Raw genomic sequence first — 25,733 nt, forward strand, 5'->3', positions numbered from 1 at the left:
GGGGAAGAAACGAGGAACCTGTGTAATAATATGAACAATTTTAACTATATTTTTAAAAATTAAAGTCTCTGAAATTGTCATAAGTGCATAAAGCAAACAAAAATAATTATTCAAGAAATTCTTACTAACTCTTGGTAAAGAAAGGTGAGTCTCTGCTGTTTGAGCCATGACCCCATGCCCTTCCCCCCCAGCTTCCAATCTCAGCCCACAGCTTCTCTGTAAACCAGTTGTTAATCTCAGTGGGTTTATGAGTGAGCTGGGCAATATTATTGTTTAAAAACAAAAGATTGATTAAAAACAAAAAATCTAAAAAAAAAAAAAAAAAGAATTTGTTGATCTTCTTGGTTTCATGTTTTGTTTTGATTAACTTCGGGATTTTTAGGCATTTCTCCTAATAATTTTTCCGCTCCCTTTCCTTCCGGCACTCCCATTACACACATGGTGATGTCTCATGCTTCTCAAGGGAGCTCCTTTTGCTTTTTCCTCCGTGTCCGGTCATTTCCTGTTTCTTTGCACACTTTTTAATTTTTTGTTGGGATCTGGACACTTAAATATAGCAGCCTGGGCGCTCATCCCCCCTCCCAGGGCTTATTTGTGTATTTTAGAGCCAGAGGTGGACTTACTTCAGTGAAGTCCACTTACCCTGCGAAGAGAAGCTTCTGGTGAGCGTGAGCTGTAGCTCTTGATTCCCTCTACCCCAGTGAGTGTCAGCAGGGCCCTCTGTTGTTCACTTCCCCGATCTCCTAGTGAGGGGCTTAGTTGGCCAGCTTCTACTGTTATACCCACTAATTCTAGCAGACCATTCCATTGTTTCTTACAAGCCCTGGGTATATATTGCTGCAGTTTTATCCAATTAAAATCAAGCACTTGTCTTTGAGGCCCGTTCCAACCTTAGGGCTACTTGGCTGCACGTTAATTTCTGGGGCAAGCCTCTGTGCATTCGCCCGAAGCTGGGGTGGGAAAGTAGCCGTTTTCTGGGAGTGATACCTGTGGTCTTACAGGCAGAGCAGTAAGTGGGAGCCCCTGGTGTCTGCTTGCCTCTCTTGCATGAAACCTCCACCCTAGTCACTACTGTCCCAGTTTAAGAGTAAGCCAGTTGTTAATCTCAGTGGGTTTATGAGTGAGCTGGGCAACAGTGGTTAGGAAACAGTCTGCTTGGTCTGCCATTCCCAGGGTTGATCTGTGCCCCAAGTGGGGCCCGGGTAGAAGAGAAATGGGGCAGTCTGCTCCTCTTACAGAGAAGCTGTGGGCTGAGACTGGAAGCTGGGGGGGAAGGGCATGGGGTCATGGCTCAAAGAGCAGAGACTCACCTTTCTTTACCAAGAGTTAGTAAGAATTTCTTGAATAATTATTTTTGTTTGCTTTATGCACTTATGACAATTTCAGAGACTTTAATTTTTAAAAATATAGTGTTTACAAGTTATGGTTGTTTCAATGAGTCTGTAGATCTCCTCATGTTGCCATCCTAAAAACACTTCATGCATGCCTTAAAATAAAGCATTCAGGACTCTTGAAATATGGCAATACGCTCACAACCTGAAAAATTTCTCCTCTGCCATCAGTTGATTCAACATCGACATGCAGCACACAGAATAAATAAGCAGTTCTTTAAGTTAGGCAAACATATTCCAGACATGAAGTGTTTATCATTCATTTACAAGTGCAGTCTGTTACACCAGTAACTGTTACTTGACCTGTTGTATAAAGTAAATAATGCATGTGAATTAGTCCTGAAATAGTTCCTTGAATTGTTTCCAATCCAGTGAATTAAAAACACAACTGTCAATGGTATAAAGGCGTGAAAATCATATTGTGATAAAAGCAATTGCAAAAATAGAGAATTCAGATCCCACCCAGATAATTTAAGAATTCAGCAGTTTCCCTCCATTTAATCGTGAGCTCCACACAGAAAATATTAAAGATGTCTTTCAATGTGATGCAACTGTATAAAACTAGAATATGACCATTAGAAGACCAATGGATCAAAACCAACAAAAAAAAAACTTAGAAAACACATCTAATTCTAAAATAAGCAGAAATAAAAAGACAATTTACAAAGAATTATAACTGCTCCCTAATCATCATCATCAGAGTCCGAATCATATTTCTTTCCTCGGATAGTTTTTTTTTCCAGCTTTGTGAAGTTTGTTCCAATTTTCTTTTGGCTCTGAAATGGTGGCTCCATTAAATTTCCACTGAAAATAAAGCAAATATGAAAATCACTTATTCTTTATGATTTAGTACAGAAAAACATATTTTTTCTCTCATTATAACATATGAGAGTAAATTTTTCTTTAAAAAGCTAGTGTCAAGAAAGAGGTATATTTATCCATAATGTTGGTTAATAGTGGTAAACTTTACTTTGTACTACTAAAGGTTTAAGATCAATGTATTATTTTCTCTTTTATCATTAACATTTCACAGGATGCCAACAGAATTTCTGACTAAAAAGCAAAGAAGAAAACCAAAGGTTTTTTCTCATCTGTTCTGGATATGCTGAACCTTTCACAGTGCAAAGGACACACAAAAAAATGCTGCTGTATTTTGACAGCCTGTTAGGACAGGTTCGATTCTGTTTAACAACATTTAATGTTTAGATTTCTACAGAAATCACCAAAACTCATGGAAGTTATTATCATAACTTCATATTATATCATAACTTATCATATTCAAACCGGATTGGTTTGAAACTCTTTTTCAATGATGCTTGAGAAAGATGCTTGAGAAATGAAATATGACAATATCTTTTTTCAAAAATATCGGGGAGTTACCTAGCACCTAGATCTTGTTTAAAGTTCTTTACTGTTGAAACTTTTACATGTCTCTTCCCCACACCCATTGACCTCCCTCTCCCCCCTATTGTCTGTGTCCATCGGTCATGCTCATATGCATGCATACAAGTCCTTTGGTTGATCTTTTACACACACACACACACACACACACACACACACACACCCCCCCCGCCAATCCCCTGCCTTCCCTCTGAGGTTTGCCGGTCTGTTCAATGCTTCTTCTGGATCTATTTTTTTAAAAAAATACATTTTATTGATTTTTTACGGAAAGGAAGTGAGATAGTTAGAAACATCGATGGGACAGAAACATCAATCAGCTGCCTCCTGCACGCCCCCTACTGGGAATGTGCCCGCAACCAAGGAACATGCCCTTCACTGGAATGAAACGCGGGACCTTTCAGTCCACGCTCTATCCACTGAGCCAAACTGGTTTTGGCTCTGGATCTATTTTTGTTCACTGGTTTATGTTGTTCATTATATCCCACAAATGAGTGAGATCATGTGATATTTATCTTTCTCTGACTGGTTTATTTCGCTTAGCGTAATTCTCAGCCAAGGATGTGTATTTATTGGTGCCCTAACCTTAGATTGAACCCGCAACTTAGGTATGTACTCTGAATAGGAATTGAACCTGCAACCTTTGGGACGATGCTCCAGCCAACTGAGTCACTGGGCCAAGGCTAGATCTTGGCTTTGAAATATCACTTGCCACTGAAAGGAACCATGGCTCCTTGGAGAAATAGCCAATTCTAGGGAGAGTACATGAGTGCCCCTAAAACATCTTATTTGTACCAGAAAGCAAGTGCTCAAACACTATGGGGACATGACCAAAGGATATAGATGCCAGTATGAAAGGAGCTCTCACTGCTCTAACCTGGGGCAATCTGAACTTCAAATAACAGCAAAAGAACATAACCCATTGAATAAAATAATCTACAGCCCATTCTAATAGAAGTAAACAAGTAAAAATTAACGTGAGATATGGAAAAGTTCTTCCTTAAATCACCATTTGGTCTGGTAGACAACTGGTTAACCAGTGCTCAGTTATTCTCACTAGAAATGAGGCAAACCATCACATGCCTCCTGATATGGTGCACTAAGAAGGAAGAACACATCAGTTCTATGATATAACTGTGAAAAAATGCATAATCTGAATCTAAACTTGAAACATTAGACAAACCCGTTGGGGATTGCTCTGTAAAATAAATAGCTTGTTCTTCCAAACCACCACAGAACTGAAAAGTAAATGAAGGGTAACAGGTTGTTACATGTTAATGAAAACTAAAAACACGTTAACTCCAAGCAGTGCATTTTCTTATATGTAGGGCATTATTGGAATTTGAATAAGGTCTATAAATTACCTCAAGTTCCTGTTTTAATAACTGTACTGTCATTACATAAGAAAATATACACAAAAAGTATGTAAAGGAAAAATATACCTACAATTTCTACTCAAATGATTCTGAAAAAAATATATAAATTTAAGATAAAGCAAATATAAAGGGTTTAAAATAGGGAACATGAGCCGAAACCGGTTTGGTTCAGTGGATAAGAGCGTCAGCCTGCGGACTAAAAGGTCCCAGGTTCAAATCCAGTCAAGGGCATGTATTTGGGTTGCAGGCACACCCCCAGTAGGAAGTGTGCAAGAGGCAGCTGATCGATGATTCTCTCTCATCGATGTTTCTAACTCTCTATCCCTCTCCTTTCTTCTCTGTAAAAAATCAATAAAATATATTAAAAAAATAAAATAGGGAACATGAGTGAAGGGAATAGTAGCATTATTTGTATTATTCCCAAATTAAAGTTTGAAATCATTTCAAAATAAGTAATTTTTAAAAACATTAATATTTTATTTGGTATCAAGAAAATAATACCTAAAATTCCCAAATCAACTTCTACGATGTAGGAATCATTTAGACACGTGTAGGAAAGATTCAGAGGAAAAGGGGTAGAGAAGGGAAAAGGCGAGAGGACTTCTATTTATTGAAAGGCACAATGACTGTGGAATGACAACCAACTATTCTTGCAAATCAAGAACAGGCTTTAGTAGCTGGTTTGGCTCATTAGTTTAGCATCAACCTATGAACCAGGTCATGTTCGATTCCTGGTCAGAGCACAGGTGCAGGCTTGATCCCCAGTAGGGGGCATGCAGGAGGCAGCTGATTGATGACTTTTTTTCATCATTGACGTTTGCTTCCCTCCCTCCCTCCCTCCCTCCCTCCCTCCCTTCTTCCCCCTCTCCTTTCCGATCCCTGAAATAAAATAAAAATAATAATAATAATAATAAAAGAACAGTAACAAAAATGAACAGGCATAGAGGCCCTGGATGGTGTTGCTCAGTTGTTAGAGCATCAGCCCACACACCATAGGGTCATAGGTTTGAGGACATACTTGGGTTGCAGGTTTGATTCTGGTCCTGGTTTGGGGCATGTGCAGGAGGCAACCAATTGAGGTGTCTTTTTCTCCCTTTCTCTTTCCCTTACCACCCCCTCCCTCCCTTGTAAGAATCCATGCAGCCCTGGCTGATGTTTCTTAATGGTTAGAATAGGGGTGTCGAACTCAATCAGAGAAGGAGCCAAAATCTAAAATCCAGCCTAAATCGCGGGCCGAATGGTTTACTGAACAGTCATAAACTGTCATTGTGATGGAAACGCAGCGGAGTGCAGTGATGACAGCGCGGTGCGGGCCACATTGCAAGGCCTGGCGGGACGGATTTGGCCCGCGGGCCTTGTGTTTGACACATGTGGGTTAGAACAATGGCCTGCTTACTGAAGGTTACAGGTTTGATTTCTAGTCAAGAGCATGGACCTGGGTTGTGGGTTTGCTTTCTGCCTCTGGTTGGGACGTACGTAGGAGGCAACCAATTGATGTGTCTCTATCACCTCAATTTTATCCCAGCCTTACCTCCTTTCTTTTTGCCCCCTCCCTCCTCCCCTCCTTCTCTCCCTCCCTTCCACTTTCTCTCTGAAAAGCAATGGGGAAAATATCCTCTGGTGAAGATTAATAAAAAAAGAACAGGAACAAAGGGTAAGATGATATGCTGTAATTTGTGGAATTTGATAAATTATTTGTCTGGAGAAATGGACAAAGAGGTGAATGAAAAAAGGAAGTTGGATTTTAGATTGTTTTCAAAGTGAGACTGTTACCCAAATAAGCAATTTAAGCTAAGCACGGAAATGAGATTCTATAAATCTAATGTTTGAAAGTAAGTCACTATCAATTTGAGTAATCTGGTTTAAAACAGGGAAAAGTTCATTCCTGGTGTCATTTTGAGTTTCCAGATTACATGGGATTAGATGCAATAGGATCTGTTAGGCTGAGAACTTTTATAGTGAGGTGCATTCCAACACTCAACTTTATCCACAACTGATTTTTGCTGTGAGGTCATGCTAATAATGAACACTTTAAGAAATATGCTCTTCCTTTGTGGAAGTTTTTCTACATGTCAGCTAAAAGATCTTGATTCCATAAAATAAACGTTCACATAAAACAATCTCCTCTAAAAATATCACTGAAAATGTGAATTAAAATAAGTCTTTTGTTAAAAGGTACCTGTAATTGATAATATCAGAGCAACCAAGCCTCCACTCTAAAGTCTCCGTGGTGAAGTCATCTGTATTTCCCAGGTCAGTAAACCCAGTGACGTAATCTTGCGTTTTCCCATCTTTCACCAGTGCTAGTGTGGGGATGACTTTGATCTTCAGTCTCTCGCAAAGGAAAGGTGCTTTTTCCACATTCAGCTTCAAAAATTTGGTCTCCAGGTGTTTCTTGGACAATATCGCTAAATGTTTGTCTAGTATTTTACACCTGTAAATAACAAATACAGAAAATCAAAACCCAAAACAACAAAGTTCTTTTTAAAGAGGAATGTCATTAACCTGTTAACCGAGCGGGACCTATGAATACGTCAAACGTAAACAATATCGGGTATGGATAGGACATATGAATACGTCCTTGAAATATATGTTGCGCCCTGAAACAGGCGGGACGTATATTTCCGAACAAAGGTATTAGTCATTCATAAATGTCTCCACATGAATTTAAGACACGGAGGGAATCAGTATAATTTCGCTAGTGAGAGTGGTAGGCGTGTTCAACAAGAATTGTTTTGGAGTTAACACATGACTTACTGAATAAAGGGTATAGGATTTACTTAGATAATTTCTATAGGTCATTTCATTTAGCTGAACTCTTGTGTCAAAACAATACAGACATTGTTGGAACAATGAGGATAAACAGAGTCGGAATCCCCAGTGAAATAAAAACAAAAAAATTACAGAAAAATGAATATATAGTAGGATTCAAAGACAAATTATGGTTTTAAAATTGAAGGATAAAAAAGACGTATTGATGCTCAGTTCTATTCATAATGACGAAAAGACAATGATTGAAAAGAGAGGAAGAAGGCAAGAAAAACAGAATGCTGTCCTGGATTATAACAAGAATATGGGCGGCGTAGATCTGGGAAATGGAGTTATGGTGGCCTACACGATTGATATGTGCTGCTTCAATGCATATATTATATACAAAAAAGATAAAGGTCACTTGGATTTATAACACTTTTTGATAGTGTAGAGAAATTGGTAGATGACAACATAGTGAAAACCCACCCAAAGACATCAACAAGCAGCTCTACATCTAAACCATCACGCTTAGTTGAAAGGCATTTTCCAGAACAAATGAAAAGCGATATAGGAAAAACTAAATCCAGGAAATGCCGAGTTTGCTACAAAAAAGGTGTTAGGAAAGAATCTACATAGTGGTGTTCAGATTGTAAGATAGCACTATGTATCAACAATTGTTTTAAAATATATCACATGCAAGTTGAGTTTTGAAATTTTACATCTATAATTTTTTAAACTCAATATTTCTATTTGTGTGCTTTTGTTTATTGTTCTGTAATTGTTAACTTTTTTATATTTTTTATTATGTATCAAGATAAAAAAATATATTTTTTGTAATCTTTCTAATTGTTTGCAAAATTTATAATTTTTTAATTCTGTTTCCATTTTTTTGTTGGTATTCTTTTCTATTTGTTTGTAATTTTGTATTTTCCTTTCTACTTTATATATAAATAAATGAAAAAATATATATTTCAGTCTTTTCATTTATTTTAAGTATAAATTAAAAAAAATAATATGAAATTACATCCTCCAGGTGTGACGTACGGACACGTCCTAGTGAAAGAGTACGCGCCCGTTCTATGTTGCGTAATTAGAAAGAGAACTCCCCGGTTAACAGGTTAGGTAAGGCGCACCTAACTTTACAGTTTATCCGTTTGAGTCTCAGACTTGGGTAGCCAACTGGTGCTGTGTTAGGTGCCCTCACTTCCACCTCAGAGCAGCTGCCTGATCATGCGAGGCAGAAAAACAAGGCAGTATTCTAAGAAGTCAGATTTGCTTTAGTGACATCTATAGAAAACATTCAACATATGCCTTAAATTGTAAGTGCTTCACAAAGTTATGTTCGTGACAACAACAAAAAATTGTAATTTCTTTTATGCATGATTCCTGGTATCTTATATGGGAAGCTTGAAGGGTGACAAATCTACCTTGATGGACTGAGACACTCTCAGAATTAGAAATGTGCATCTGGTGCCATATGCGCAGGCCTCCAGGAAAGACCGATCGGTGCCCGAGAAGGAACACTTCTAGCTGTGCACCTCTGTCAGCGAGAAGCACATTAAAGTCAGGGCTGTAAGTATGGGCGTTATGGTCTTAGAAAATGAAAATATCAGAAGTAACTTTCATTAAGCCATCTTCTACTAAAGAGAATAAAACTGACATTTTCTTTAAAGTAGAATGTATTTAAATTGGTCAATCCTCTAGTGTTTCTGAAACAGACTATTATAATATTCTTTATTTTTTAAAATATATTTTATTGATTTTTTTTACAGAGAGGAAGGGAGGAGAGAGCTAGAAACATCGATGAGAGAGACATCGACTAGCTGCCTCCTGCACACCCCTCTCCAGGGATGTGCCCGCAGCCAATGTTCATGCTCTTGACCGGAATCAAACCTGGGACCCTTCAGTCCACAGGCTGACGCTCTAACCACTGGGCCAAAACAGTTTCGGCGTAATATTCTTTTTGAGCAGTAATTTTTCTCCATTGGTATTCTTTTTTTTTTTTTTTTTAAATATATATTTTATTGATTTTGTACAGAGAGGAGGGACTTAGAAACATCGATGAGAGAGAGTCATCGATCAGCTGCCTCCTGCACACCCCCCACTGGGGTTCAAGCCCACAACCTGGGCATATGCTTTTAACTGGAATCGAACCCAGGACCCTTCAATCCACAGAGTGATGTGTGACAATCTATACACTGAGCCAAAGCAGTGAGGGCATTTATTTTTTTTAAACAGTTGTTTTCACTAGGCTTTTGGGGTACTCCTTGGTTGTAGCTTTTCCTGAATTAGGTTTGGGCTTAAGAAATTTCTGATAAATTTAATACCTCATCACTTTTCTTCTGAATGTATCTTTTCATATATCATCCTGCAGTGCAGCAATGTGAATTTAGTGAAAATGGTAGGAGAGAACTAATTATTATTATTGTTTTTAAAAATCTTTTTATTGGTTTTAAAGAGGGAGGGAAAAGGAGGGAGAGAGAAACATCTGCACGCCTCCTACTGGGAATGAGCCCACAATCCTTGCATGTGCCCTAGACTGGAATTGAACTTGGGATCCTTCAGGCCACAGGCCAATGCTCTATCCACTGAACCAAGGTGGCTAGGGCAAGAAGTAATTAGTAAATGGTTTTTTAATAAAGCTCAAAATAAAGGATAAAAAAACCATTATGTGAGAAATATGTTCTTGAACATTTGTATATAAATCAACTCCATGGTTTTGAGTAATAAGGAACATACTTTATTTGTTGCCTTTTAATTATTTTTATTACTCAAAAAAGCTTCATTTTTCTTGTTTAGCTTTTTGACCCGGCGCTTGTGCCTTCAACATGCTCACAACGATTTCCTGCTCCTCAAAAAGGCAAGCATGTTTGATCCCGTCACGGACACATTTAGCACACGTGGGCCCACCACCAGCCCCGTTAGACAACCTCCCTAGAACCTCAGGTCCACCAAGCGGGCCTAGCCACGGGCCACATGCGGATGTGGTGCTCCCCAGCCTTCTGGGTACACAGGGGAGCGGTTCCATCGCCAGGGGCTCGGGCAGCCTGTTTTGTCAGAGGCTGTATTGTTAGAGCCCGGCTGGTATGTTAAACACTGGGCCACTCTGAGTGCTTGAAGACACCGTCCCTGGAAGAGCTGGAAATTTTAAAAACGCTTTCACTTTTATTGACTTTAGAGAGAGAGAGGAGGGAGAAGTAACAGAGAAACATTGATTGGTTGCCTCCTGCACCCTGATGGGGATTGAGTCTACAACCAAGTATGTGCCCTGACTGGAAATCAAACTGGTGACCTCTTGATTCATGGGACAATGCTCAACCAATTGAGCCACACTGGCGAGGGCCGGAACCTATTTTAAGTAAGACTATGTATAATTTTTCAATTAATCTATCTTTTAAAAATACAGAAGCTGCCATCGTGGTGTAGTTAAAATGGCATTCGGCTTAAAACCTCTTATTTAGTAACTGAATGACATTAGTGAGCCACTTAGTCTCTCCACACATGAAGCATGTACCTACTTACCTCAGGAGGTCACTGTGAGTGTTCCGGGACTTTACACATGAAAGTGTACAGCCTATTATGTGCTAGGAACTTTGATATATATACATACACAAATGATTCAAATTTTGATTTTTCAGTTTTGTTTTAAGATTAGTGCTCCTGGTGCTACACTGTGTATATATCCATCAAATATATTTACTGTGTATCAGCCATTGCTGCTCTAGGGGTAGGAATCCGAAAAACAATGGTGCACATACAGGCAAACTCTGCCGTCACAAAACAAGCTAGAGGTGAAAACATCTCATAAACAAGCAAGCATATGGCATCAATCTTACAGACTGATATGATGTCAATATAGTACTCGTCATCCACACCAGAGGTTGGCGACGTAAGGAAGATGAATGCCAATGGGAGATGACAGCTACCACACGGCAGAGCGTTTCCCTGATGCCCTTCACCCTCTCGCACTTCCCCTTAGTGCAGGGGTGGGGAACCCTTTATCTGCCGCGGGCCATTGGATATTTGTGACATTACTCATGGGCCATACAAAATTACCAACTTAAAAATCAGCCTGCTGTATCTGGTCAAACATTTAATTAACTCACCCCTAATGCCTTGGCAGAGCCAGACCAAATGGTTTCTCAGGCCTTATGTGGCCTGAGGACCAGATGCTCCCCACACCTGCCTTAGAAGGTATTTCACCATTTCAATATTTTCTTCATTTTTATATTTTTAGTCAATAAGTCTCAGACAATCAATCTATGAAAGATGTTAATTAATAGGCAACTTGTTGGGTGGTGAAACTAAGACAGGTCTATCTCAAGAAAAGAAAAATCTCAAATAAATAATCTAACTTTACACTTAAAGGAACTAGAAAAAGAACAAGAAAAGAAAATCCAAAGCGAGTAGCATGAAGGGTAATAATAAAGATCAGAGGGGAAATAACTGAAATAGAGTCTAAAAAAATAATAAAAAGATCAATAAAAGGGCTGGTTCTTTGAAAAGATAAATAAGATTAACAAACTTTTAATCAGACTCATACAGAAAAAGAGAGGACCCAAATAAATAAAATCAGAAATGAAAGAGGAAAAGTAACAACATATACCAAAGAAATACAAAGAATTATAAGAAAATATTATGAACTAATTGGGCAATATGGGTAAAATGGATACATCCCTGGAAATATACAGTCTTCCAAAACTGAATCAGGAAGAATCAAGACCATCTGAATAAACTGATTACAACTAGTAAAACTGAAGTAGCAAACAAAAAACACCCAACAGCCTAGCCAGTTTGATTCAGTGCTTAGAGCATCGGCCCACAAACTGAAGGATCTCAGGTTTGATTCCGGTCAAGGGGATGCATCATGGCTGCAGGCTCAATCCCAGGCTCCTGATTAGGGAACCTGCAGGAGGCAACCAATTGATGTGTCTCTCTCACGCTGGTGTTTCTCTCTCGCTCCCTACCACTCTCTCTAAAAATCAATGAATAGAAAATATCCTGGAGTGAGGATTAACAAAAAGAAAACAAACAGAAAAATACCCAACAAGAATCCTAGACCAGCTGGCTTCACAGATGAATTTTACCAAACATTTAAAGAACTAACACCTATGTTTCCAAAACTATTCCAAAAAATTCAAGAGGAGAGGAGACTCCCAAGCTCAAATTAGAAAACCAGATAAAGACACTACAAAGAAATTAGACGCTAATATCCCTCATGAACATAAAACCTAAAATTTTTAATTAAAGCAAACTGGATCCAGCAATACAGTGTAAAAGATTATATATTATGATCAAGTGAGATTTATTCCAGGATGCAAAGTTGGTATAATATACACAAACGAAGTTAATGTGATATACCATATAAACAAAATGAAGGATAAAACCACATGATCATATCAAAAGGTGCAGAAAAAGTATTTGATAAAATCCAGCACCCATCTATAGTAATAAAAGTGTAATATGCTAATTACACTGGACAGCCGGACAACTTTCCAGATGGCCTTCTGGACAAAGCCAAGGCTGCAAGGACCGAGCCCCTTGCATGAATTTTGTGCATTGGGCCTCTAGTTTATGATAAAAACAAAACAGCTCAGCAAAATAGAGAGGAAATATACTTCAACATAATTAAGGCCATATATGAAAAACCTACAGCCAACATCATAGTCAATTGGCAAAAACTAAAAGCATTTCCTTTAAGATCAGGAACATGACTGGGATGTCTGCTTTCATCACTCTAACTCAACACAAGTACTGGAAGTCCTAGCCCAGCAATCAGATGAGAAGAATAAATAGAAGACATCAATAACTGGAAAGGCAAAAAATAAAACTGTCATTATTTGCAAGTGACATGATACTGTATATTAAAAACCCTAAAGATTCCACCAAAAATTACTAGAACTAATTACATGTAATAAAGGATGTAAAAGATCTATACTCAGAACATAGTAAGACACTGAAGAAAGAAACCGAAGAGACAAATAAGTGGAAACATATACCCTGTTCATGAACAGGAAAAATTAACATAATTAAAATGTCCATAGTATCTAAAGCAATATAGATTCAACACCAATTCCAATCAAGATACCAATGGCTATTTCACAGAAATAAAACAAATATTCCAAAAATTCACATGGACACCAAAAAAGGCTCCAAACAGCAACAGAGATCTTGGGAAAGAAGAACAAAGTTGGAGGAATCACCCCACCTGATATCAAACTATACTACAAGGCCATAGTAACCAAAACAGCATGATACTGGCATAAAAACAGACACACTGATCAATGGAACAGAATAGAGAGCCCAGGAGTAAATCCATGTCTTTATAGTCAATTAATACTTGATAAAGGAGGCAAAAACATACAATGGGGCAAAGGTATTTTATTCAATAAATGGTGTTGGGAATATTGGCCAGATATGTACCAAAAAATGAAATGACATCATACACAAGAATAAGATCAAAATGGATTTAAGACTTAAATATTAGAATCCAAACCAAACTAAAACATTTTTGCACAGCAAAGGAGACCATCAGCAAAATGAAGACAACCCAATGAATGGGAGAACATATTTGCTGAAGATTTATCTGATAAGGTGTTAATATCCAAATTTATAAAGAACTTACAGAACTCAACACCAAACCCCCCCCCCCAAACAATCCAATTTAAAAATGAGCAAAGGACCTAAATGGACAGTTCTCCAGAGAGGACATATAGATGAGCAATAAACATCTGAAAAGATGCTCAATGTCACAAGTCATCAGAGAAATGGAAACTAAAACCAGAATGTCACCTCACACCTGTGAGAATGGCTATCATCAATAAATCAACAAACAACAAGTGTTGGGGAGGATGTGGAGAAAAAGGAGCCTTGTTCGTGCACTGCTGGTTTAAATGCAGATTGGTGCAGCCACTGTGGAAAAGCAGTATGGAGCTACCTAAAAAAAAAAAAAAAAAAAAAAAAAAAAAAAAAAAAAAAAAAAAAGGCAGTGCCTTATGATTCCATTTCTGGGAATTTATCTGAAGGAACCCAAAACACTAATTCGAAAGAATACGTGCACCCCTATGTTCACACGGCAGCATTATTACAACAGCCAAGACACAGAAGCAGCTCAGGTGTCCATTAATAGATGAGTGGATAAAAAAGCTGTAGGTGCCTTTACACCATGGACTACTACTAAGCCATAAAAAAGGAAATCTTACCCTTTGCAACAAAATGGATGGACCTGGAGAGCATTATGCTAAGTGAAATAAGCGAGTTAGAGAAAAGATAAATACCATATGATTTTACTCATATGTGGAATCTAGTAAACAAAATGGAACTAACAAGCAAAATAGTGAGAGACTCACAGACAGAGAGTAGGCTGACAGCTGGGGGTGGGAGTAGGGGGAGAGGAGAGGGCTGGGTGGGGTGGGGTGGATGTATTGAGCCAAAAAAGAAAAAAACCCTCATGGACAGGAATAACAGTGTAGTGACTGCTGGGGGGTGGGGAGGGGGTAGGAGGAGTGTGGAGGGAGGTGGAAGGAGGTAGGGGAGGGTAAAGGAGGATAAATGGTGCTGGATGGAGACTTGATTTGGGATGGTAAACATAATACAGTGTACAGGCTACATGCTGTAGAATTATGCACCTGAAACCTTTATAATTTTGTTAACCAGTGTCACTCCAATAAATTCAATAAAAAGAAAAAGGAAAATAAAAAAGTAGAAAAATTCTAGTTGCACTGATAAAAAATGTAAGTGTACATTTCTAACGTGTTTTTAAAGTTAGTAAATATATAATTCAGAAAACAGACATTAATATAGAAATATTCTTGACTTTCAATAATGTTCACTTATACTTGTATATGCAACTGGTTTTTAATCTTTAAAATAACAATTGCTTAACTTTAATGCACAGACTTCTAGTACAAAGAAACAACTTAGAAAGTAGTTCCTTTTATTGTTCTTAATTTCTGTCAGTATATTCCTATTCAAACATCTCTCCATGTTTAAGAAAGTCACTGAAGAGACAACGTTACCTGAATGTGGAATCTCTGTAGAAATGGCAAACCACATTTTTACTCTCCTTGACTTCTTGAAAGAAGTCTCTCTCACTAGGGATTTCTCTGTATTCCCCATGTCCTTTTGAAAGCCATTCCTGATTTGAAGGAAAGGGAAATGTTACACATTTGAAATTATTTCTTTTAGTACCAGTTTACAGTGGGTGGACAATTCAGCAAAATACAGGTGAGGCAAAAGTTTATACTTGTGAATGTGTGACAGTTTATTTTTGTATTTAATTAGTGTATTATTTTACATAGGAACTATCTATATAAATTATTTTTGCCCCACCCTGTACTTTGTAATGTAGTTGATTTTATCCTGTAGAGCAGTGTTTCCCAAACTTTTGACAGATGTGTACCCCTTCTATAATTTTCGTAACGCTGAGTACCCCTCGTACTCATGAGAACGTAGAATTAGGCGCAACTAAGCACGGTGCAGTGCATATCCCCACCAAACTCTTCCTGTACCGCTGGGGGTACGCGTACCACACTTTGGGAAACACTGCTGTAGAGAAAGGAATTCCTTTCAGTGACTTACTTTCCTAGGTTTCTAGTGTCCATGCAGAAGTAGTGTGGGTATCTTCACAGCCCGGCTCATATTTATGACAATAACCTGTCTTGGTAACTTAGAATATGTTTTAGTAGAACTTTAAAAATAAAAATTTAGACTCATGAGACTTAGAATGTGCAATCTATTTAATTTCTCTGTATTCAAACTACTAAAATCAGAAGCATTTGATTCAAATTACTAAAAAGCTTTCATAAATAATGCTCATGAGATAAAGCCAGTCTTTGGGGACAGGGAAAGAAAAAAGGGGGGGTGTTACTGCAGCTCTGATGCTCAGGGGCCCTGCCTACTGTCCATGACCAGCAGGGAGAGGCAGGAACTCCCTATACTGGTGGCCAATGGGCAGTGTCCTAGAAGCATTGTCTATCAGTGTCCAGAAACAACAAAGATCTCACAAGTCACGTAATCCAACTTCCCAAACCAAGATGTCAACCCTTATTAGCACGCCTGGCAGGCCTTCCAGCCTCTGACTTTCCTGTGACAAGAAGCTTCTCCGACAACGGGCAGCCTGTTTCCTGTCCAGGCCGTTAGTTTTAATAAAAAGGGAACTGGGCTTGAAAAATGGTTCTACAGCTTATCAGGCTATGAATTCTAACAACGTTTCTGAGCCCCAACCTCTTCAGGTGTAAGTGGAGATCATGGAGCATTGACCTCACTGAGCAGTTGTGAAAATAAAGACACTCAACATGAAGATAAGTAAAACAGTGCCTGACAAATGTGCCTAGGAAGCATTTGTGTATGCACTAGTGCTAATTTTTAGGTTTCTCACACTGAAGTACTCGATATCTCTAACTTCAGTCCGTGGATCCCAGCTTGAACCCGAGATTAGAAAGAAAAGTTCTAATCTTTTCTTTGGCCCTTCAAATAGCACATCTCACCCATGTCCTCCCTTCTCTACACTGAAATCTCCATTTCCTTTTGACCATTTCTCACATGAAACAGTATCAAGACTTCCTCTTCTGGTTGTCCTCTGAACACAGTCTGACTCCTCCATGCTCTTTTAAAACTGGCAGAGGTCTGAATGCAGCCTCCAGAAGTCCCACTAGCAGGCGGCAGGAACGCCCTCTCCTTCCCGCCTCCGCCCTGAAGCTGCAGCAGCCCAGGCGCAGGATCCATGTCACCCCGCTTCCCTGTAGCGGGCACTCACAAGGCCCCGAGACCTTTGCCTTACGTGACATTTCTTCGGTAAAGCTCCTATAACAGTTCCACCTCTCAAATACAATTCCTTAAAGTGATATGTGACATTTCATGATTCCTTTCTTTACTTGCCAATGACCTGTGCGCTTAAAACAGTATTTTTGTTTCTTAAAATAGAAAATAATGAACAAAATTTTCATCCTATTTCTTACCTTGTCCTTCTGCTCTTTACCTACGTCCTACGTCTCTAGCTGCCACAGGAGGGGGTGCTTGGCTGACTGAGGAATAGTGACTAACAAAGGTCTCTTAAGTACTTATGTCACTGTTTACATTGGTTTCCCCAATATCTTCATGAATCAGAAAAATCAACATTACTATATACAATCTACTCTTCCAAAAAGAATGGCTATAAAAACCATTAAGGCTTCTTGCCTATTTCCTCAGAAAACTCCTAAGAAAACATGCTAACAACAACAACAACAAAAAGATCTATTAAAATGCAGTGAAGCCCAGCTGGCGTGGCTCGGTGGTTGAGTGTTGACCTATGAACCAGGAGGTCATGATTCAATTCCTCCTGGTCAGCGCACATGTGGGGGTTGCAGGGTGGATCCCCAGTAGGGGGCATGAGTTACTCCATGACAAATTCATTTTAAATTGATTTGTATATTAATAAAAAAAATGTCTAAAGGCTGCCTGCTTTAATTGTTTTTTTTTTTTTAATTATAAATACCAGCCTATTGTTTACTGCTGGACAACTTATTTTAAGACATTGAATATGTTCCTCACTGCAAATCAGGTAGATAGACTTCTACCAAAATACCCTGTATGACAACTTTTTCCTAGTTGAGCATTGGCAATGAGTTTAGCGCTTATGTCATTGGCTCTGAGCACGCTAACCTATGACAGGCTGGCTTCACTGCCGAAAGGGAACCACTGCCTCCTGCTGCTGCGTGCTCTTCCCAGTGCATCACAACCACACAAATCCCGCTCAGAAAACGATCCTGGGCGCGCATTTGTTTTACTTGACTGTAGACTAATACATTGAGCAAGCTGATTTTGAATGTGCCTTTAAAGCTAATTTTTATCCAGCCAAATTTTTAATAGTGATAGGTAATTTGAGGTAAAAAAAGAAAAGAAAAAGAAAAACACCTTAAAAATGAGGACCTGTAATGTAACTACTGGCACATGTGTACATTTGCTAGGCGCACACTGTTAAGTAATTTCAGAAAGCAGGGCAGGGAGGTTACTTGTTTCTGCTGCTGAGCTTTCTTTAGGGCCTTAAGTCTCTTTTCTTTGAGAAGTTCCAGTTCATCCTCGTCCATCTGGTCCATTTTCTGAATTTCAGCATCCAAACGTTCTTCCACTAGTTTAGTGGTCTGAAGCAACTGATTTTCCAGGACTTTTGAAAACATGTCGGCAGATGTATGAGCTTCCATTCTTTACAGTTCAGCCTTGCTGCTGGGGAGAAGGTTTACAAAGTTAGAAATATTTTTAAAAAATTCCAGGAAGTGCATACTTCGTAATTCACAAAGTGTTCTACTGACAATCAAGCACTTCAGGAAGTTAGGCTTTTTAATAGATTATAGTCACAGCACTCAAAAAATGATTCAGAGCAAAGTTTAGGTGCTCCTGATTTAGTTTTTGTCTTATTATATGAGACCAGAGAAAAATGAGTAGGTGGGAGTTATAGTAGTTGGAACTATAGCTAGTGATATATATTGACAATCATTATTCTTTACCAAAGAAAGAGAAGCAAAATACAAATGACTAAATTGTTGTAAGGTTGTACACATACACAGAGATACCAAACTTCGCTTTAACACAGAGCAGAGTTGAGCAAAAGACACATTTTCATGGTCTCTGCTCATGATTTCCATCTCTTTAACTCCTCCGAAAGGCAATTACAACTTATGTAAAAAATGATGCCTGGTGTTCCCTAAGCATAGGTTTCCATTCCTTTTCTCCCATTACCTAACAAAATCTAGGAGGCCACAAGATTGATATTGGTATTGATTTATTGACACTCATAGTGTTCTTAGCTTTGATGTAAAACAATGTAATAGTCTATTTTTGACTTTTCCATTACTCTTCTGTGTAAGATAGGCTTTTGTAAACATATTCTAATTCAGGTTACAAAGGAAGATCTCAATTACATTGGTTTTAAAGAATTGTCCTGCCCTAGCCCGGCAGCTCAGTTGGTTCGAGTATCAGCCCCATATGAAAAGGTTGCAGGTTCAAACTCCTGTCAGGGCACTCACAAGAAGTAACCAGCGAACGCATACATAAGTGAAACAACAAATGAATGATTCTGTTTTTCTAAAAAAAAGATAAAAAAAATTCTTTAAAAAGAAATGTATTATTTTCCACCAGCAACAAACAGATGAAGATCTTTATATGTAGACCTGGGTTACTACAGAAATATATTTTATAAGTTTTCTATCAAAGCAGGAGGCTGTTGCATCTCAACTACTTACATACATCTGCAAATACTAAAGAAGCACTTTAAAATATCTGAAGGAGCCCTGGCCAGTGTTTCTAAATAGTTAGAGCTTCAGCCTGTGCACTGAAAGGTCTTGGGTTTGATTCCTGGTAAAGGGCACTGCAGTGTTGCAGGTTCGATCCCCATTCAGGAGGCAACCAATCGATGTTTCTCTCTCTTTCCTCCCTCTCCCCTTCCTTCGGCTCTCTCAAAAATTCACTGGAAAAAGTATCTTAGGTGAGGATTAACAAAAAAATCGGAATATACTGTGATCTCATCCACCAGCTTCTGTGGAACTGAAGATAGTCTTCCTGCAAACTTCACTTTTGATTCCTTCTTCTCCAAAGAAAAAGCAGTTGAAATGCACCTTCAGTTCATCTTTATATCTCTAGAGCTAGCAATGTCAGGGGCACAACAGGTGCTCAAAAAGTATTTAACTTTGGCCCCGGTGTGGCTCTGTGGATGGAGCACTGCCCTGTGGACCGAAGTGTCCTGGGTTCATTTTGGTTGCAGGCTCCTCCCGGGCCTGGGCGCTGCTCAGGGGCACATGCAGGGGGCAACCAATCAATGTCTCTCACATCAATGTTTCCCTCTCTCTAAACTCAATGGGGAAAATTAACTTTGAATGAACCAACTGTTAGTTCCTCAGTGCTATGAAATTTTAAAGGAGCTGTATTTTATATGTAATAAAAGAACTTAACATTCCGTACCTCCCAAGAAAAATGTCAGGGAGATTGTGACTTTACAGGGGCTAGATGAGGCAGAAAACTGAATACTAAACCCTGACTTGCTTGTCAGAACCTGTTGACGGGGGCATATAGAATTGATACCGACACAATGGGTCAGAGGCTGCCTGTCACCACTTGAGCCAAATTAAGCAGAGACAGGGTTGAATAATGAGCGAGCGTTTATTCCAATAATGCCGGCAGTTTGGGGAGAACACTCACTCACCTGGAAATTCTGCTCTGACCCCCGTCACCAGTGGGCTGATTATATTAGGACTAGAGGCCAGGTGCACAAGATTCATGCAGGGAGGAGTGGGGAGGGTCCCTCAGCCCAGCCTGCACTCTCTGGCAATCCAGGACCCCTCAAAGGATGTCTGATTGCCAGTTTAGGCCCGACTCTGTGGGATCAGGCCTAAACTGGCAGTCAGACATTCCTCTCGAAATCTGGGACTGCTGGTTCCTAACCATTTGCCTGCCTGCCTGATCACCCCTAACCACTCTGCTTGCCTGCTTGATTGCTCCTAACCCCCTCTGTCTCAGCCCCCAGGGCTTCATTGAACAATCTTCTGGACATCATTCCGGATGAAGCCCTGGGGGCTGAGACAGAGGTGGTTAGCATATTACGCTTTTATTATTATAGATGATGAAAAAGATAACTACGTGTAGCTGCAAGTGTAACAGGGAAAGGGAGGGTCTTGCCTTCAGGAGCTCAAAGTCTGATAATAAGATGGCATCTTTTCTTTCTTTCTTTTAAGCTTTATTTATTTATTTTTAGTTAATCCTCATCAAAGGATATTTTTTCCATTGATTTTTTAGAGAGTGGAAGAAAGAGGGAGAGACAGAGAGAAACATCGGTGTGAGAGACCACTGACTGGTTGCCTCCTGCTTGAACCCCAACCAGGGCGGGGAACCTGCAACCAAGATATGTGCCTTTGACCAGAATCGAACCCGAACCTTTCAATCCAAGACCAACTCTTTATCCACTGAGCCAAACCGCCTAAGGCGGCTAGTCTTCTGTGATGCTACGAATAGTTCATTGGGACTGGAGAATGATCAGCATTCCTGAAGCGAACTCCCGGAGGGGGTCAGGGTCCAGGTACAGCAACCAAATCAAAGAGTCCTGTCCTTGGTCTGTTTTTAAAATGTATTTCTTCTTACAGCCCTGTTTTTCTTGCAACACATCCTATATTTTCCCGGCGTCTGTAAAACTCCTATCTATAGTAATTAAACAACTGTGGCTCTATTCTTATTAAGTGCCCTTCCCCCTTTTATGATGAATTCAGAATTTAATGCTGGGATAATTTGTAGCAGAAATGGCTAACAAGGGCTGCTGGGGAGGAGGAGGGGCAGGTGATGGTATTTACCGCAGCGAAAGGGGTAAGGTCAGATGGTTTAGCAATCCTGATGACTCTCTATTCTTTAAACCACAAGCAGTTGATTATTCCATTTTTCAGTTCAACTGGAACGGTGGGAAAGGACTTGTCCTCATATTACCTTACCACTTCCTTGATCCGCCTACGTACACCAACCCAAACCACCAAGAGTCCTCCGCCTACGTACCTTCCCCAGGTATCTTCCCCGAAGTCTCCGGCCACTCCCGGAGCCTCCCCGGAACAGAGGAGGGCAGAGTTCAGGAGGCCCCCGCCTTCAACGCCTCCCAAGGCGCAGGCTCCAAAACTGTCACCACAGCACGGACACCGGCACCGGCGCCGCGCCCCTCCCCCGCCCGGGAGGATGCTGAGCCGCAGTGTGTCCATCAGCACTGGGCCGCGGTGCCCGTTTTCTTAACACCATCTCTGCCTCACCTGCGCTCTCGGAGATACCTGAGAAGTGACGGACCAGCGGCTCCAGAAGAACAATCCACCCCGACTTCAGCCTCGCAGCAGCGGACGATGGCTACGAAGCAGTCGTCACTTCCGCCTCTAGATGGACTGAGGCGCGATTGTGCTTTACAGCCTGCGACGCTAGAGGAAGTGACGGCAGAGGAAGGCGGGCGAGAGGCTGGAGCTGACGTGTGTGCTCCGCCCATACAGCGGCCCATTTCCGGTCCGAGGCTTAAACAGTCCAGAGGACGCGGGAGCAAAGTATGCTGGGAGTTGTAGTTTTTTAGCGCTTAGTTGGAGTTGTCTGTAGGCTCTGGACCTCAGTAATGTTATGTCAGAAATAGCATTGCTCAAGAGTGACACTCCAACTTCGTTTCCATCCTGTCTATTGAACATGTTAAAAAGTTGAATTTTAACATACAACATGATTAGTTTGTATGTAGTTAACACTCATAATGTCACTGACCAGATCGTTATAGCAAATTTTCACCACCTTCCTGAGTTCCCTCATGACGTCCCTAACAAATTTTTAGAACTTGTTTTAGTCAACGACCTATTTGGAGAACTTAATGCGTGTGTCCTTTTTTTATTTGTTTTTTAATGTTGTACGTGCTTCCTAATACAGGGAGTCACTGAGAAGGGAAATAAATCCAGGACAAAATTGGATTTATTTCCCTAGGAATAACCAGCGCGCTTATCTTTGATTCATTGTGATTCTTTACTGAATTTCGAGCAGCTGAGACAAAGGTGGAAAGATGGAAAGGAAGCCCAGCTCAATCAAGTTCGGCTTCCGACCGGGCTCCAATTCTCCAAGTCTGCGTCCCCCCGCGGCGAGGGGCCAACCTGGGGAATTTTCAGCTTCATTGTCAGCCAGTGGGTTCTAGAACCTGGAAATCTCGCGGGCGTCGATGCGCGGCGGATGCTTGCGGGAAGGGGGCGCTCGGGCTCCGGCCTGGACGGCGGGTGCAGTGGAGACGCTCTACCCCAAGGGCAGCTCTCGTTGAGCCACGCCCTGCGTCCGCACGCCGCGGCGGCGGAAGATGCGCCTGCGCACTGCGAGCCCACACCATATGTGCCCTGTCCCAGTGCGCGGGTCTGTGCGGAGCCGGGTGCGAGCGGCGGCAGCGCGGGGCGAGCGGAGCGGAGTGGAGCCCGAAGTCGGCGGGGGAAAAGGGGATCTGTGAGAGAGCGAAGAGCGGGGCTGGGGCCGCGAGCGCCGCTGTCACGCGATGGGGAAGAAGCAGAAAAACAAGAGCGAAGACAGGTAAGTCAGTATCTGTGTCCGCTCGGCAGCGGCCGGTGCGGCTGAGGCGGTCGTTCGGGTCCCACCGGCTGGGGGTGGACCGGGGTGGAGGCTCGAGACCGGCCTCGCAGGGCGCCGGGCCTGGGCCCTGAGTGGGCGCCGCGGGCCCGAGACCCCAGTCCCAGGCGGGCGCGGAGGGCCTCGGCGGCTGGCGAGTTCCTCAGGCAAGACTCAGTCCCACCTCTCCCGCCGCCCGGCCGGGAAAAGGGGGTCCGGCCTGAGGAGCGGGCGGTGGCGTCGGGGCTCCCGGCGCGCGCGGCCCGGTGGTCGGGTTCTGCGGCGCCGCTCTAGGCGGGGGTCAGGAGTTCTCAGGGCCTTTGTACCTGCGAGGACAGGGGAGCGAAGGGAGTGCGAATCACTACCTGTACCCGGGTTTCCCCACTTTTGAGCCTCTCAGGTACGTCGGAGGTGTCTTACACTCACCTCCCTCTTCACTTCATCTAATTTGTGAGGTAGAGTTCTCAATTATTTAAGGGCTGGCTGTCCAGACTCCATGCTTTTCGCTTTCCTCCTTCCGGCCAGTCTTTTGATGATTTCTTTGCTCTCTAGCACCTCCCCTAAGAAAGGAGGCGGAGATGGAACCAACCAACCAGGGGCGCTCCTTTCTCGTCACTTCAGAGGCTTTTGGGGGAGGGAGCACCCCGAGATTTCGGTAACTTCTGTGTCACATTCGATGGAGTCTTTTACTCTCTTCATTGAAAGAGTTTACTTCCTGGGGGGAACAACATCAGTTCCTTTTCGCTTTTGTTCTAGTGTGCCGCTCACCAAACTTAGTTCAAATACTCGGGGAAGAGGGGGTAAAGTAAGGTAAATTAAGACAGTAACAACCCCTGGTAGTTCATCATTCTGACTCAAAACGGACATGTTGAAGTTAAAATAAGATCACTAATTATAAGTTGGAATGCCAGGTCGTTTCCTCACTTAGCACTCATCTAGTTGATGAGTGGAATTAAAAGATACCCAGGTGAGGCTTGTTTTTCAGTTACAGCTCCACTGGAGGAAGTTAATTGGCTTGACTTATTTATTAATCAAACAGGATACGTACAAAAAAAAAAAAAAAGCTGGGTGATTTAGTGGAACAAAATTTTCCCACTTTTGCTAGGATGTTTTGATGCACGGGATATATTTTCTTCTTTCAACTGTGTACACAAAATAGATGAGGATAAAAAGCTTCGTGTACCAGGTACCCAGCTTCACCCATGGATATCACATTGTCAATCCTGTTTCACCCACCTGTTGCATATTTTATTTTTAAAAATATATTTTTATTGATTTCAGAGAGGAAGGGAGAGAGAGAGAGGTAGAAATATCCATGAGAGAATCATCTTTTGGCTATCTCCTACACATCCCATGCTGAGGATCGAACCGCAACCTGGTCATGGGCCCTGACCTGGAATCAAATTGTGACCTGGTTCATAGGGCAACACTCAACCACTGAGCCACGACTGCCAGGCCTGCCTTGTTGGATGGAGATATATATATATAATATTTTTATTGATTTCAGAGAGAGAGAGAAATATCAATGATGAGAGAATCATTGATCGGCTGCCTTCTGCACGCCCCCCACTGGGGATTCAATCCGCAACCTGGGCATGTGCCCTTGACTGGAATCCAACCTGGGACCCTTCCGTCCACAAGTCCACACTATTCTTTGAGCCAAACCCTGGGGCTTGGGCCCTTGTTGGATATTTTAAAGTAAACCTCAGAATCCGTTCATGAGTAAATTCTTTAGGTGTATTTGAAAGATAATATTTGAGGGGAAAAACCTGTTGAAACAGAACAAAACACAACTGCAATGCCACTGTCAAACCTAGGGAATATTTACAGTGTTTTCTTAAATATTATCAAGTATGCAGCCAATTTTCTAATTTCAATGATTCTCTTATTTAAAAAAAAGTTTTTAAGCAGTTGGTTTGGTTCAGGATTACAGAAGTCTTTTATTTTTAAAAGAACATATAATATATTGTTTCACTTACAGTTTTTATCTTTCAGACTCACAATAGAGAAAATATTCAGAGGGGTGAATTTTACTGTCTATTTTTAGAGGAAATTGTGTCTTTTATTGATTCATAAAGATTTTCATGGATGATATAAAGTTTAAATTGCAAACATTGGAGCCTGTTGTTAAAAGACTGGTTTGGAAGTGTAGAAGGAATACTCCTGTTATTTGGGGAGTGTTTTTGTTTTGTTTTTATCCCAGCTCAGACTTATCTGTAGTCTTTATTTTTGGCTCACAATGAAAGGAAAGTGGTGTCCATGTAATTGAAAGGGTTTTCTCATGTTTTCCTTCATGGCTTCCTTTGCTTGATGCTGCTCAAATTGTATGTAATACGTCCTAGGGTTTTGCAGAAAGTCCTCCTTGACCAGAATTGCTGGGCCTTAATACTTTGTTCCACATTAGTAGATATTTTGGAGTGGGGGAAAGAAGTTTCACTGCTTTGTTACTTTACTTTGACTTTTGTATATTTAAATAGTATGGGCATACTTAGTTTTATTTTTCTTTGCACATGCTATTGCATTTTTCTCTTTTTCTTCTTCTTCTTCTTCTTCTTCTTCTTCTTCTTCTTCTTCTTTTTTTTTTTTTTTTTTTTTTTTAACAAATTAAAGTCAAGATCCTCCAGCAAAAAAGATTGACTTGCTTAGTTGATAGTATATTTAGATATTACCTGGTTTTCATCTCTTGTATAAAGATTTCCACTTTTAAAGGTTTTACATTCATCCCACCTCTTCCCTAACCAAG

At 40.8% G+C, this 25,733-nt stretch overlaps 2 protein-coding genes across 6 annotated transcripts in view; one reads left to right on the forward strand and one right to left on the reverse strand.

Annotated features, from left to right (window-relative positions):
* Nucleotides 1–1,593: 1,593 nt before the first annotated feature.
* On the reverse strand, nt 1,594–21,811 carry TXNDC9 (thioredoxin domain containing 9). Of its 2 annotated transcripts, none has more exons than XM_036454062.2 (5): nt 21,673–21,811; nt 17,911–18,118; nt 14,935–15,053; nt 6,345–6,599; nt 1,594–2,195 (listed from the first exon to the last, which is right to left on the reverse strand). In XM_036454062.2, the coding sequence occupies exons 2-5, from the start codon at nt 18,097–18,099 to the stop codon at nt 2,075–2,077; spliced, it is 684 nt and encodes a 227-aa protein (XP_036309955.1). In that variant the 5' UTR covers nt 18,100–18,118; nt 21,673–21,811; the 3' UTR covers nt 1,594–2,074. The 2 variants fall into 2 exon arrangements, with proteins under 2 accessions (XP_036309955.1, XP_036309956.1); XM_036454063.2 differs by having other exon boundaries at nt 17,911–18,121; nt 21,673–21,807.
* Nucleotides 21,812–22,695: 884 nt separating this feature from the next.
* The window catches only part of EIF5B (eukaryotic translation initiation factor 5B), a 48,375-nt gene continuing 45,337 nt past the window's right edge, over nt 22,696–25,733 (forward strand). For 2 of the 4 annotated variants that reach the window (XM_036454059.2, XM_036454060.2), the window contains exon 1: nt 22,696–22,954. In XM_036454059.2, coding sequence (XP_036309952.1) covers nt 22,920–22,954 — 35 coding nt within the window. In that variant the 5' untranslated portion in view covers nt 22,696–22,919. The remainder of the gene's footprint in view (nt 22,955–25,733) is intronic. The other 2 variants (XM_036454057.1, XM_036454056.2) reach the window with 2 other exon arrangements.

Source organism: Pipistrellus kuhlii, unplaced genomic scaffold, assembly GCF_014108245.1.
Source record: "Pipistrellus kuhlii isolate mPipKuh1 unplaced genomic scaffold, mPipKuh1.p scaffold_m20_p_27, whole genome shotgun sequence".
NCBI classification, from domain to species: Eukaryota; Metazoa; Chordata; class Mammalia; order Chiroptera; family Vespertilionidae; genus Pipistrellus; species Pipistrellus kuhlii.

What these genes read in the sequence shown, in the direction of transcription:
- TXNDC9 (XM_036454062.2), bottom strand. Translation starts at nt 18,099, where the DNA reads ATGGAAGCTCATACATCTGCCGACATGTTTTCAAAAGTCCTGGAAAAT. An exon ending in AAGCTCAGCAGCAGAAACAA is followed by an intron (nt 15,054 to 17,910) that starts GTAACCTCCCTG and finishes CCTTCAAATCAG; the next exon opens with GAATGGCTTTCAAAAGGACA. An exon ending in TCTGATATTATCAATTACAG is followed by an intron (nt 2,196 to 6,344) that starts GTACCTTTTAAC and finishes CTTTATTTTCAG; the next exon opens with TGGAAATTTAATGGAGCCAC.